The following is a 14,741-nucleotide window of genomic DNA, read 5'->3' as shown; positions in this document are numbered from 1 at the left end:
TTAGCATTTAGCTAAAATTGAAAACAATAACAAAAATCTAAGTTGGGCTCGATGACTCACAGTACTGTGCAGCTTTTCCAGAAGAATATTCAGTTGTGTCTGTAAAAGAAAAAAATCAAAAAATTAAGCAACAACAACTGGGTATGAAATGTAAGTCTAAGTCCTTAACAAATAACATTGATAATGTATGTCCATATAGTATAAACCCCTACAATCTCAAAATAAATAAATATACTTAATTACACATACTACAGAAAACATTCAACTGCAAAACAAGGTGTCTGCAAGAGCTGTTTTATTCAATATTAATTGAAATTGTTATTAATATGTATGATTTATAGGTCTACTCATATTGGATTTTGTTGATACGATAATAACACTTTTTAAGAAGGGCACTGAAAAGATTATTGTGGTGATACTTGTAAATTCTGTATACTGAATGTCCTAAATAATGATCTTAGTCTTTCCTTCCTTCCTGTGACAGGACAGCCCGGAAAAAAACAGTTTATGGTGAATTAAATGCCAGATACACTTTACTGTGAAATCAAAAAAATGTTTCCATCTTCATCGTATTACAGTATAAACACCATAAAGCACTGCCCATGAACACTGTCATAATTCATCGAAGGCAGATCATAAGCACTGGGTTTTTGTGAACTGCTCTGAAATCACTGTAGAATGTAGAATGCACGTTGTGACTTTGAATGTGCAGTGCTCACACTAATTTAATTAAATAGCAGTCTTCTTAAGTTTAACTATCACATTAGGCCATATCACAGTTCCTGTTTTTCTGTCTCCAAGACTTATTAAATGAGAATGATGACCTTTGTTATACCATTTAAGATATCTTTTCAAGACATTTTGAGAAACCGCAGGAACCTGGAACATGTCTGTTCATTTTTTCCCCTCAAATAGCTGTCAAATAAAGACTGACCTTGAATTTGTTGCCTACACTGATGAAGCTCAGTTTGCCGGCCTTCTGCTTGGTGTCTTTGGAGTGGTTGGAGTTTTCGAAGAGCTCTCCGATGAATTTATCCTTCGACTCACTCACCAGACTCGCCAAGGACGTGTGAAGAGCGTCGTTATTCTTCTCAACAAACTGAGTCTGAAAGAGAGAGCGGAACACAGAACAAAAATATAAATTCCTTTTCTAGAAAGCAGATACATTTAAAAATTATGGTAAAATGCTGCAGTTACAATAACAATATTTATAAATATTTACAAATGAATGGTTGTGCATTACAGTGATGTGCATAAAACTTGCTCAGTCGTGGTATAATCTCAGTATCACATACTTAAGTTCTACAGTTTATCTGTCGGCTTTAATACAGCACATTACCGTAATACTGAATGTGCGGTCACATGTGTTCCTTATCTAAACTTGCTAAATACGACAAGATGCTTTTTTAAAACTGCATTCTGTGTCTAATAGACTCCACAGGCTACTAATCTGAGTCACTGACCAGGCTGATAGTTTGTCATGCTGACATTATCGTCTCAGATGTTTAAATGAACCATTAACGCCCCCTAGTGTTAGATTCTAAATCTACCAATAGCCCTATTAGTGGACGCTACATGTTTTTCAACCACCTGTTTCATTATGAATACAAGGTTATTAAAGCTTTTTTTACTTTAATATAATTTTTGTTGTTTTTTCTTTCTTTTTTAAAATTTCCATTTAGTTTTTAGTTTAATTATCTTCAACAATGGATTTGAAAAAAACAATACATTTCAACAGAGGCTGCATCTGGAATAATTGCCATTTTTACATTTAAAAAAAAAAAAACATGGGTTCAGTGTGTGTGCCACTTGATTCTTGAGCACAGTCAACAAAAAAAAAAACAAGCTGCTCTGTGGTCTATTTGATAAACTGGTAAATCCTTGCCTGGTGAGGGAGATTTGTGTATGTTGACTAAAGCAGAAGTACTCATGACCAATTTGTGAATGAGTGTCTTTTTGTAGGAGTAGTTCACTTCCAGAACAAAAATTTACAGAGAATGTACTCACCCCCTTGTCATCCAAGATGTTCATGTTTTTCTTTCTTCAGTTGTAAAGAAATTATGTTTTTTGAGGAAAGCATTGCAGGATTTCTCTCGATATAGTGGACTTCATTGATGCCCCCAAGTTTGAACTTACAAAATGTAGTTTAAATGCAGCTTCAAATGGCTCTAAACAATCCCAGTCGAGGGTCTTATCTACCGAAAAGGTCGGTTATTTGTTTAAAATTGACCATTTATACACTTTTTAACCTCAAATGCTCGTCTTGTCTAGCTCTGCGTGAACTCTGTGTATTCCGGTTCATGACAGTTTGGGTATGTCGAAATACTCCTATCTCATTTTCAAATAGTCCTACATTGCTGTTTTAACTTTTTTTGTAAAGGGTGTAAAGGGCTCCTTGCACGTTCACTTTGTGAACACTGGGGTGGTACTTTTGCAGCGATGTAGGACGATTTTGAAGTTGGAGGAGAAAACGAGATGAGAGTTTTTCGAAATATCCTAAATGTATTGAACCGGAAAACCTAGAGTTCAAACAGAGCTAGACAAGATGAGCATTTGAGGTCAAACAGTATATAAATGGTCAATTTTTTTTAGAAAATAACTGATCTTTTTGTTAGATAAGTAGCCCTTTGAAGCTGCATTTAAACTACATTTTGTAAGTTCAAACTTGGGGGCACCACTGAAGTCCACTATATAGAGAGAAATCCTGCAATGTTTTCCTCAAAAAACATAATTTCTTTACAGCTGAAGACAAAAAAACATGAACATCTTGGATGTTGGAATTTTTTGCTCTGGAAGTGAACTTCTCTAAGTCTTTCTGTTGTATTAATCAAACAAATTACAGTGTGTCTTGTTTTCTCCCTAAATGGAGAGATCAATGTGTGTGTACCGTTTCATAGCAGACGGCTCCAGCAAAGTGTCTTATGATGAAGCCCTCGTCGTCTCTGACATTCCTGTGCACTGTCAGCTTGGACTTCCTGGGAACCTGCGAGATGGTGAAAGATTTGAAAAATAAAGCCACAAAACTAGAGTGAAACACTGAAGTGATATGAAGAGTAAAGCGTGACTCACAGTCAGGCGGAAATGGTCCTTGTGCTTGCTGTGGACGGTTTCAGTGAAGTGCTGGTCACTGGGTTGAGGTAGCCGGTTCTCTTCATCCAGGATATCCAAGATGCCAACTAACTTTGACTCCACCAAGTCTGAACAGAAGAAGATACAATCAATAATCACATTTAGGCTGCCAGAAGTTTCTGTATTCTGGTTTATTGGTGTGTATATAAAAGCAGATTAATGAGACACAGACCTATACAGTCCTGATTATCAACGTAATGGACCTCATTGACCCCCAGACCTTCTCTCTGATACAGTTCCTGCTCCTGTTAACCATACACAAGACAAAAAACATAATATCAGTCCAGTTCATGCCTTACAATGGCCAATTTTGAATGAACTCAGCCTAACAAAGTCACTTAGCAATTTTAATCAGTGCAGAAGTAGCAGAAACTGGCTTCTATAAATGGCTGTACTGTATATGTGTTGAATTTGATTCTGTAATATCTGTATTTAATGTATATAACAATAATAAACTGTTAGTTTCTATTGTGTTGACAAATGAGTTAATGAGTTAATAAATGCATTTGAAAATACTTAAGGAAAAAATTCTTATTAAAAAAAGTTGCGTTGCTTTATATTTTTGTGAAAACTGATATGATTTTTCATTCTATGTTCAGGCTAAAGTTAAAAAAAAAACAGGATTTATTTGAAACAGAAATATTTTGTAACATTACAAATGTTTTTACTGTCACTTTTGATCAGTTGAATGTGTTCTTGCTGAATAAAAGTATCAAAAGTCTAGTGCTTATAAACGTAGTAATATCATTTTACAGAAAATGTAACCAAAACTATAGTCAGATGTAAAAGACATCTAGAAATGGCTGTAAATTCTGACTGGATGAATCTGCATTTGAAGCTGCCTTAAATGAGCTGATTTACTCACACCTGTGAACGCACGTCAGCTCAATCACTCACCTCTTTGAGAATGCGCTCGTTGAAGAACTGCTGGAGTTTCTCATTACAGTAGTTGATGCAGAACTGCTCAAAACTGTTGTGCTCAAAATACTCTGAGGAAAAGGAAGACAAAATGAGGTGTGGCATAAGCATGAATCAGGGTTTGGTTGGTTAGCTTAAGAGTTAGTTAACACTTGGTCCCTGCTGGCAAATGCCACAACTAGGCTGCAAGAAATCTGAATGATCAGTCACATGACATTAATGGCTCAGGTGACTCAAAAACAGTGTACTGAACTGAGTATTCATAAGCCTTTTACCAAAGCCAGCGATGTCCAGCACACCAATGAAGTGAGCAGACGAGTCGAAGGGGAAGCACTGGTTGATCCTGGTGACCACATGATCAAACAGATGGCTGTAGATGGCTTTAGCTAGAGCATCACGAGCGCTGCTGGCCTGCTCCACCTTCAGAGGAACCCTACGGAAGACCACAGAAGTGAACGGTTATCCACTGGACTGCAAGCGTCTCAGTTTAACTGTTCATCAGAGAGAGAGTGAAGCAGCTCTTACTTGATGGCTGTGCCTTTAACGCCCCCTGCAGTGGTGTGCATGACTCTGGTGGTCAGACTGACCCTCAGATCTTCCTCATCCAGACCCAACAGCTCCGCACAGTACTGTAATGACTGACCACACGTCTTCTTTAAGACACAGCCACCTGAAACACACAAACACATGAACACAGGTCAGTAAATATTTTTTTTCCCATTTTCATTAAGATGTGGTACATAAATAAGGTAATGGTTAATGCAGCCTTATGTTTATTGTGAGGGAACCGTTGTGCGATTTACACTCAATGCTGAGTATTGGCTTTATTATTTTTTAAGCCTATATGTCAAAGCATATGTTCAGTGCTTTCTAAAATGAGATCTCAACCTACCATTTTTCTATTATGGTAGCAACTTTATTTTGACTTCCACTGTTTTTATATGTTACATAGGATCAATAACCCAAACCCTTAAAGAAATCTTTCGGTATTTAGATATTAAAGCATCATTTAGTTCCTGTATTAAGCCACTTTTGTAGGAACACTTAAGATGTCCTCTTGAAGTAAGTAATCTCAAATTTTACTATCATTGTTGAAACATTTGGTAACACCAGTATCACTTTATAATAATTTGTATAATTTGTATACTATTATAGTACATATCAGTATTGTCTAGTAGCTATTAATTTCAAATGTTCAGTTTTCATTTGCAGTTTTTTGTAATGTTATGTGCTTTTATCCTTTTATTCGTTTTTTAAATGTGACCCTGGACCACAAAACCAAGTCTTAAGTTGCATGGGTATGTTTGTAGCGATAGCCAACAAAACATTGTATAGGTCAAAATGGGTAAAAAATCATTAGGATAGTAAGTAAAGATCATGTTCCATGAAGATATTTTGTAAATTTCTTACTGTAAATATATAAAAACTTAATTTTTGATTAGTAACATGCATTGCTAAGAACTTTGGACAACTTTAAAGGTGATTTTCTCAATATTTTTTATTTTTTTGCACCCTCAGATTCCAGATTTTAAAATAGTTGTATCTCAGGCCAAAAATTGTCCTAACAAAACATACATCAATGGAAATCTTATTTATTCAGATTTCAGATTATGTATAAATCCCAATTGCCAAAAATTGTCCCTTATGACTGGTTTTGTGTTCCAGGGTCACACATATCAATATTTAGCATTAGTTTTTGTATTTTATGAAAATGAAACTCAGAAATGTTGCATTGGCAACTAACTAAAATAAAATAAGTTTAATTTTAAGATCAAGTTTTCATCTAACTTTTATATTTTATTTTTATTTCAATTAACAAAAATGATATTTAATAGTTTTAGTTACCAATAACAACACAAATCCACTTCTGGCTTGTGTGTTTACTGTCAGAATAAAAGCTTTTGTGCAAAAAAATAATGCAAAAAATATATATATATACTCGTATCAGCATATTTTGTCTGATGGTCACTAACTAATTCTACTGTAAACCAAACAGTTGTTCAGTCTGTGTACTGTCATAGGCTGGATTATCATCATCTTTAAATAAGTTGTTGGCAAGATGATTTTAACTGCTACCACCAAAAACAGTGTGTTTTATAACTGAAGCTCTCTGTTTACCTGAGGTGCTTCCAGCCTCTTCAAAATCAATGTTTCCGAGGTGCAAAACCCCTGCCACCACCCTGAACAGGTTGAACTTCTCCGTGTCATCCAGTCCGATCTTCTTCATGGCCACACACATTCTGTTAAAGTCGGCATGATCGTCCAGCAGAGGGTCTTTCAGAGGACCTGCCTTCAGATGCTGAGGAGCAACAGTCAAGTTAGACTCAGAGCAGAAACGTGAGTTAATCAAGGAACCTGACTTCTAATAAAACTCAGCACAGCAACTGGAGTCAATTTATTTCAAGGTTTTGTTACTCAGTGCTACATAACCATATTATGGGTGCAGCAGAACACCGAAACCATATGCTCTTGAATATTTAATTTTAAAATCACTGGCATTAAACAGGAATTGCTCCTCATTTTTACTGTTATGACAACTTACAACAAATTTTAGAACATGCCTAAACTCCAATTCAGACAAAATATGCTTGCATAAGGATAATGCATGGATTTTTCTATCATTTTCACAACTGACAGTTTTTGGTGTAGCTGAAACAGCCAGGTCCGTTCATGAGCACATCATTTGGCTATGTAGTGTATCAGGCATCATCAGTTTTATGGTGGGACACACAATCATTCAAATGTATCCACAAAGCTACAATATGAAACTCATGACTGTCATAGAGAACGCTGTGCTTTTTGAAAAATCTTTTTTGGAATTTGTTCTGTAATTTGTTTTATTTTTTTTAGACTCTCCAACCACATATAGAAGCTACCTTGATTTCTGAGCTGGTCGGTTTGTTGTCAGCTCAAACATGCGGCTTTCTTTTGACTTCGGAGTGATGTGCATAAAATAACATATGATCTCCCAGCCGATTTGTTAAGCCACAAGGGTTAAGGAACTGTGTTCATACCATTGTGATATGCCAGAATGAAAATTAAATTCATAAAATGAAATGTTAATTTCAAGTTCGTTTTAATTTTTATAATGATTTTTAAAGACTTCAGTCCGATCTTATATACAAACCTTGTCGTTAGCCTATAGATTTAAACTTATATTTTTATTAACCTTACTGAAAGCTATGAAACAATGTGAAATTTCAGGTCATAGGAGTTCATCTGAGTAAAAAGGAAAATGGCAGGTGCATGTAGGTTTTCTACAGTCTTTGATGTCTGACACTCCACCCTCTGCATTGTAAAGCGCAAAAAAGGCACTTGTTGTCCTCAACATTTTCCCATGTGAATTTTATGTGGCCATTCAACTGAAGTGTAGACGTAGATCCTGAGCCTGGTGTTGTCAACATATCTGAACATCAAGATGCAGCAGAATGCAGATAGAACTAAATTCATTGTTTTGATTTATCCAAATGCAGCAGTGGTATGCTGAAAGGATTCCTCATGGTTCATGTCTCATTGTGGCTGTTGTCTTGCAGAGTTTGTAAAATGGGAGTTGTCTCTTTAAGGTGTGAAACGTTCAGTGACAGCTACAGATTAACTACTATCCTGACTTTCACAAAATTTCCAACAATCATGAGTCTGATGTAACTGTGTGGATATTTTTAAATGACAAAGATTTTGCATCCCCCAGAAACCGAGCCAAAACCATAGTCAATAAATTGATAAGTTGCTGGCATTTTGGGTTTGTGCCTTCTGTTCAAAAACACTTGAAAGGAACCTGAAGGTATTTTAGTACACAAATGCACCTGCTAAAGAGAAATGTGTCTTCTGAGAGGAGCAGATAATGCTAATGGACACAAAAACTGCAAGTATAGCAAGAGTATCACAGTACACCATTAATATCTTTTACCTCAATGTGGTGGATTTTAAAAGTGCACTAGACTTGCACCCTGCTATAATAATAGTACTACTATTTTGTGGCAAATCATGAACAAGAATATTAAGAGAGGAATATCCCATTACCTTAGGAAAAGCCAAGATAAGCCAAAACAGTTTTGCTCCCAAGAAATGAAAATTCCCATTTTTTACAAGATCTGGGTCAAACATCTTTCTTTTTTAAGCGCTTAAGTGTTACATGGAAACTGCAAGAAAACGTTACAGAATTGAATATAATTTTACACAGAAAGATTTCATACGTAACCAGCATAACCCACATTTTTTGCTTTCTTTTTTAAAAGGACAAATCAAATGTTATGTAACCCAGGATATTCCTTCAGGTTTGTTAACTACAGGAACAACCCAAACCATGGTATGTATAACATACCATGACTTCTCACTGTCCTCTAAGAAATACATTGGACCCAGGTCATGTATTTATCACAAAAGGAGAGAGAGAAGAAAAAAAAGCCCCTCTGATCACACAACACACATATTCACCTTCTCATCCTTTGATGTATCAGAGACACACAAACAGACACAACCACAGACAATGATGTTACAAATGATAAGTGCACTGATTGGATTAGTATGAACATAATCATGCATAAATTATATACAATTTGATACACAAGGACATTAACAAAAGGACCTTGTTTCTGGGAATTAATATCATGCCGTAGACCAACCAAAAACAAGTGAAGATGCTTGTAAAGGACAAGCTGAATCTGCACTGATTTTTTCATGCTGAATCAATGCTGCCATAAATCCAGAATCACATCCCCCAGTGACCCTCGAATGACCCTCATCAAAGACTCTTCTTTTACCATCACACCAATCAGCTACTGCCCCCTTTATCTAAAGCTTTACTAAAGTGTTGATTAATATTGAAATCAGAAGATTATATGTGACCCTGGAGCACAAAACCAGTCATAAGTAGCACAGGTATATTTGTAGCAATAGTCAACAATACATTGTGTGGGTCAAAATGATCCATTTTTCTTTTATGCCAAAAATCATTAGGATATTAAGTAAGGATGTTCCATGAAGATATTTGGTAAATTTCTTACCGTAAATACATCATAACTTAACTTTAAATTTATTCAACTTTCAGACGATGTATAAGTCTCAATTTCAAAAAATTAACCCTTATGACTGGTTTTGTGGTCCAGGGTCACATATATTACTGTGAATTATTTTCAGTAAATTCTTTTGAATATTTACGTTTGTGTCAAAAAGTGTGAAATCTGTCAAAAACAGCTAAAGGCTTAGAGGCTTTAACTGAGGTTTTACTAAAGGCAAGACATCTTGGGTGAATAGTATAAACAAAAGTAACAAATATCTCCAAACATCCTCAGTTGATTGATTACTTGATGAATTGCAAACATTTTTGCACTAAGTTTATGTTTTTGGAAATGTTTAACAATCAAATGCAAATTAGGCATTATGCAATTAAATATCTGCTACTTTGCACACAGTTCCTGTTTCATTTTGTTGACCTATTAGAGCCAAAGGTTTTCACTCCATAAATCAGAAAACACTGTCAAGATCCAGGAAAAAAAAAAAAAAAAAAAAAAAAAATGTTGTATAAAACCAGCCAAATGGGCAAATTATGTATGAACAATCGCCTCTGTAAAGATTTTCAAAATCCAGACAGTAACATAACTGCAATAAAAATTAGAAAAAGCCTTTTAAAGATATGCATTGTATTTGAAATCTACAGAAGCAAATAGATAACATGCAATAAAAAAAAAAATCATATAAATGATGTTTTCTTTGCACTGGTCTAAAACAACAGTTTATGAAAATCCAAATAGCCCAAAATCTGAAAATTAACCCATGCATGATAATTGTTTTTGCCTGTAGCGTCTTGCCTACTTTTCAGATGTTCATGATCAATTCATCCCCACCCAAACTAACAAAAAACATAAATGTCTACTTTTTATGTTTTAGTGTGAAAAGGAAAGTAAGTGAGCTCTCCCCAGTGAACCTTTGGAGTTATGGCCCTATGAAAACTGCTTTTTAATGGTAAATTAAATTTTATTAATTAAAGAGCATGTCTAATTAATTAAAATCATGAAACTTATACAATTTCACATCAATTTAATAAATGTTTTAACAAAAATGACGTTTTTTTTTTGTTTGTTTTATTGTCATCAAATTCTGTGTTTTAGCATGTCTAATTATTTGAATGCATACTTAAATTATTCAGATTTATTCTTAAAATAGCCTTATGAAAGTTTTTTTTTTTTTTTACCCTTTTTACAAATCCTGTGTTGTGTATTTAAAATGTTCTGGTTATCAAATGAAGGCATAAAACATTAATGTCATTTATCTTTTAATTATTTAAAATTGAGCTTTTTTTTTTGGAAAAAAGGGGAATTTACTATTAAAATTAAAACATGGAAGAAATGTTGTGTGATTATACCCCTAAAAATAATGTTTTTTTTTAATTTTAGTAGTAGTAGTAGTAATAGTAGTAATATATATCTGGCACAACGTCTTCAAGTTAAACCAGACTTTTATTTTGAGGGGTTGCCGTGTCTACCTTTACATTTCTGCGTGTATATGATATGATGTTAGTTTTCCTAAAATGGAACGGTCAAATGCTGAAATCACCACGAGCGTCAAGCGCGCTTCTGTGTGTGGTAAATAAAACCACTCGTCTGCTCCATTCATTAAAACAGAGACACACAGAACATGCAGGATTCACAATTAAAAGGTATTTTAGTGGCGTAATATTTACAGACACTAGTCCAACCTACTTTTGATTAATTCATTTAAACTTTGGCAAATTCCATGACATTCCACGTTATTCAGTAAATTCCGTTTTCATGACCGGATTCCGTGATTCCGTACGTGTTTTCCGCATCGCGGAAATCATAGGGCCCTAAGATGTTTTAAACTGCATTGGTGGTATCTTCTCAGAGAATGAATTGAAGATACGTGTATTACCTCTGGACTCTTGCGGTTTTGAGGTACCAGCTTGTCTGAATCCTTGGTAGAAAAGTACCTTGTGCATCCTCGACTCAGATACTGGATTGAAACAGAAAATGTATACAAGAAATGTTTAGAAACATGTTCTTTGAAAGAACAGTCAAGGATTACTCTATTTAAATAATTTCACATTTTTCAACACTTTGCATGATCACATCATAAATGTGTCAACCTGAATTGAAACATGTCAAAATAACTGTCATGGTGTGTGTTATTGTCTTTATTGACATTGTGAAATTGCTTACTGGATATTCTAGAGTAGTTAAAGTGTAGTGTAAGTGTACGTGTCAGACTGATGTGGGGTCTGTGAGATGCAGAATTCACAAACCCTGAAAGCTTCTGGAGAGCTGAGGTGGAACTTCCCCTTGATGTCTTCAGGAGCTCCAGCGCACAGCCTGTAAAAAATGTGATAGTTCCTCTCCTCCTGACCCTGCGTGCAGATACGGGACTTCTCCAGCAGGTAATGGGACACAAAACCACCTACTACAGCATTCTGGAAAACAAATCAGCATCGCGTTCAAATAAACGTGCAACTAATTCATGTACAAAATCACACATCTGCATCACTACACATTCAGTGCAGAACAGTTTTCTGTTTGTAGTGAGACTTTTGTACAAAACAAACCTTTTCGTTAAAGTGAATCTCCACAAATTTCCCAAAGCGACTGCTGTTGTTGTTTCGGACAGTTTTGGCATTCCCAAATGCCTCGAGCAGTGGGTTTGCTAGAATTGAGTGACAAAAAATAATTGCTTCTTTGTCATGTTTTCTGTAACTTACATTAGTTATGAAAAAAATCTAATTTCTATTAGTATAGTAAATTCCCTAAAACGTACCTTCAACTATTCTTTCATCAATGTCTTGACCTGTACCATAAGACGTAGTTAAGTACCTGTGAGAGAAAAGACTAACTGAATAAAACATATCACACATCAAGCAAAGAATAAATGATTACACAGAAGTGCACGGCTTCATTCACATTTTATAAATGAGACTGTATATGTTATATAAACGAGACCTTTCTATACCTGAGAACAAACTTGGTGTTTTCGGTTTTTCCAGCTCCTGACTCTCCTGACACAATGATGGACTGACTCATCTTCAGCACCTTCATGTCACGATAAGCTTTATCCGCTAAATACAAGAAATAAAAACTATGAGCATATACATGGAGTATTTATACAAGCTAACTCTCTATATCTATTTTGTACATCACTGAGAAGCCTTAATTTCACTCCCTCTGCATTGAATTTAGCATATACTTAGGTTCACCCACACAAAACACAGCCCATGCCTGTTCTCGCAGCCTTGCTTACCAATTGCATAGACGTGAGGAGGCAGAGTACCCAGCGATCGGCCCTGGTACTGTTTAATGGTCTCTGGAGAATACAGCTTGGGAATCTCACAATATGGATTCACAGCAATCAGGATGTTGGCAACAAACGTCTGCAACACAAGGAAAGCAGCCAATGAATGCATTTCTATTTTATTTGGCAGTCAACCATTTTCAGATTTTTTAGGACTTTATGAAAAATGGCAAGTACTTTATAGTTATCCTTTTTTTTAAATTTAATAAGGCTTTTTTTCCTTAGTATGTTATATTATCTTTTACTTTAAAAATTAAAGTGAATTTTAATGTATAAATTAAACATTTCAATTTTTACATTAAACTGTATTTAAAACGAAATAATTTCCCTAAAAACACTTTTGAATGGTACTGTGTTTTTTAATAAATTAATATAATGCAACAAATATATAAAAATAGCATTTATTGTCCCATTTTTGTAAAAATACTTTTTTTTTTTTTTTTACTCATTTACTACATTTACTATAAAGAAACAATGTCTTCATAAGGCTGAAGCGGTCTTCTGGTGACACTAAAAGCCTGGGTTTTTAGTTTTCTGCATTCTGCTCTGTTTCACACACTTTTAAAGCACACTTTAATAACCACAATCCTAGATGGTGTATGTGCACTACATAGTAAACCTTTCTATTTAAGCGTTCAAATCACTTGCACATACACTGCTGTTTACGTACAAATCTAAGTAAAGAGAAAAATGTGGCAGCACAGGGAAATCAGTGGAGTGGGCTGATTATGAAATTTACAAGCCCAATTCCAGAAAAGTTGGGACATTTCGTGAAATGCCATAAAATCAAGAATATGTTATCTGTTCACTCTCTTTAACCTTTAATTGACTAAAGTACAAAGAAAAACGTTCCAATGTTTTCAGTGGTCAACATTTAATTTTATTTTGTAAATATAACCAAATTTTGATTTTCATGGCTGCGACACACTCTACACAAGTTGGGACAGAGGCAAAATAAACGTGAAAAGATTATAGAATATCCAAATTAAACTGTTTTGAAAGAGTTCACAGTAAGCAGGTGAAATGGAAATTGGTGAGAATATCATGTTTGGGTATTAAAAGGAGCATTTCATTCTTTGCAAGACAAGTTGGATCATGTCTTATCACTTTGTGCCAAATTTCATGACAAAACATGATGTGTCAAACAAATCAAAAATCACATTTCCTAATAGAAAATCACAAAGAATTCAGGTCTTTCACCAACTACCACACACATAATATTGTGAACAGATTCAGGGAATCCAGAAAAAATGTCAGTCTGTGTGGGGCACGGCAAGACGCCTCAGGTGAATGTGGATGACGTTTGAGTCCTCAGAAGGCATTGCATAAGAAACCGTCATGCTGCAGTGTTTTTTAAAACTTATTTTCCAACTGCCCTAGAGTTACACAGTTGAGTTTTAACCTTTTCGAATCCATTCAGCCGATCTCCAGGTCTGGCGGTAGCACTTGTAGCATAGCTTAGCATAGATCATTGAATCCGATTAGACCGTTAACATCTCACTCAAAAATGACCAAAGAGTTTCAATATTTTTCCTATTTAAAACTTGACTCTTCTGTAGTTACATCGTGTACAAAGACGGTGCAGCAGGCGCAATGATATTGTGCAGAAGTCAACTCTGCCGGCTGCAACTCTGCATCTACACAAACTTAGTGCCGGTCACTTTCAGGCGCTGTATAATATCATTGCACCTGGTACGGCAAGTTCCTTGATTATTACGCCGGAATGAGAGTATAGTTCCTAGCCATATCAGCCTATCGCAACTTTTCATTTTCCGTCAGTCTTAGTACACGATGTAACTACAGAAGAGTCAAGTTTTAAAATTGGAAAAGACTGAATGGATTCAAAAACGGTAAAACTCAACTGCTTAACTCTAGGGGAGTTGGACAATGAATTTTCAAAAAAAGTGGAGTTCCTTTAAATATAGCCACATGGGCTCAGGAGTACTTCGGAAAACTGCTGTCACTTAACACATTCTGCAGCTGCATCATGTGGTTCTCTGGGACAGAGCTCATCTCAGATAGTCAAAAAGAAGATGGAAATGTGTCCTGTGGTCAGACGAGTCCACGTTCCAGCTTGTTTCCGGGAAAAATGGATGTTGAGTTTTTATTACCAAAGATCAAAGGGACTATCCAGATTTCATCAGCGACAGATGCAAACGCAAACGACTGTCATGGTATGGGGCTGCAGCAGAGCAAACGGCACTGGTGACTGGAATATGTGAGAAGGTACCATTGAAATGTAGGCATGTATTGGGTTTGTACAAACACATAGACTGCCGTCAAGATGACGTCTTTCATGGGAAGTACATGGTTATTAGATCAAGACAACGTCCACGTCTCATTCTGCAAGTGCTACAACAACATGGTTTCATAGACACAGACTGAATGTGCTCAACTGG

General features: G+C 35.5%; 1 protein-coding gene across 5 annotated transcripts in view; it reads right to left on the bottom strand.

Moving 5' to 3' along the window:
- The window catches only part of myo6a (myosin VIa), a 60,036-nt gene that overhangs the window by 18,824 nt on the left and 26,471 nt on the right, over positions 1 to 14,741 (bottom strand). For all 5 annotated transcript variants that reach the window (XM_051104482.1, XM_051104484.1, XM_051104485.1 and 2 more), the window contains exons 5-19: positions 12,292 to 12,421; positions 12,004 to 12,109; positions 11,812 to 11,867; positions 11,603 to 11,700; positions 11,306 to 11,470; positions 10,936 to 11,016; positions 6,166 to 6,346; positions 4,573 to 4,717; positions 4,323 to 4,480; positions 4,027 to 4,118; positions 3,302 to 3,374; positions 3,070 to 3,197; positions 2,888 to 2,983; positions 935 to 1,105; positions 61 to 99 (exon numbers count right to left, since the gene is read on the bottom strand). In XM_051104482.1, the coding sequence (XP_050960439.1) occupies positions 61 to 99; positions 935 to 1,105; positions 2,888 to 2,983; positions 3,070 to 3,197; positions 3,302 to 3,374; positions 4,027 to 4,118; positions 4,323 to 4,480; positions 4,573 to 4,717; positions 6,166 to 6,346; positions 10,936 to 11,016; positions 11,306 to 11,470; positions 11,603 to 11,700; positions 11,812 to 11,867; positions 12,004 to 12,109; positions 12,292 to 12,421 (1,719 nt within the window). The remainder of the gene's footprint in view (positions 1 to 60; positions 100 to 934; positions 1,106 to 2,887; positions 2,984 to 3,069; positions 3,198 to 3,301; positions 3,375 to 4,026; positions 4,119 to 4,322; positions 4,481 to 4,572; positions 4,718 to 6,165; positions 6,347 to 10,935; positions 11,017 to 11,305; positions 11,471 to 11,602; positions 11,701 to 11,811; positions 11,868 to 12,003; positions 12,110 to 12,291; positions 12,422 to 14,741) is intronic.

This window comes from Labeo rohita, unplaced genomic scaffold, assembly GCF_022985175.1.
Source record: "Labeo rohita strain BAU-BD-2019 unplaced genomic scaffold, IGBB_LRoh.1.0 scaffold_73, whole genome shotgun sequence".
NCBI lineage: Eukaryota > Metazoa > Chordata > Actinopteri > Cypriniformes > Cyprinidae > Labeo > Labeo rohita.
This window is presented reverse-complemented; position numbering and strand designations above follow the sequence as displayed.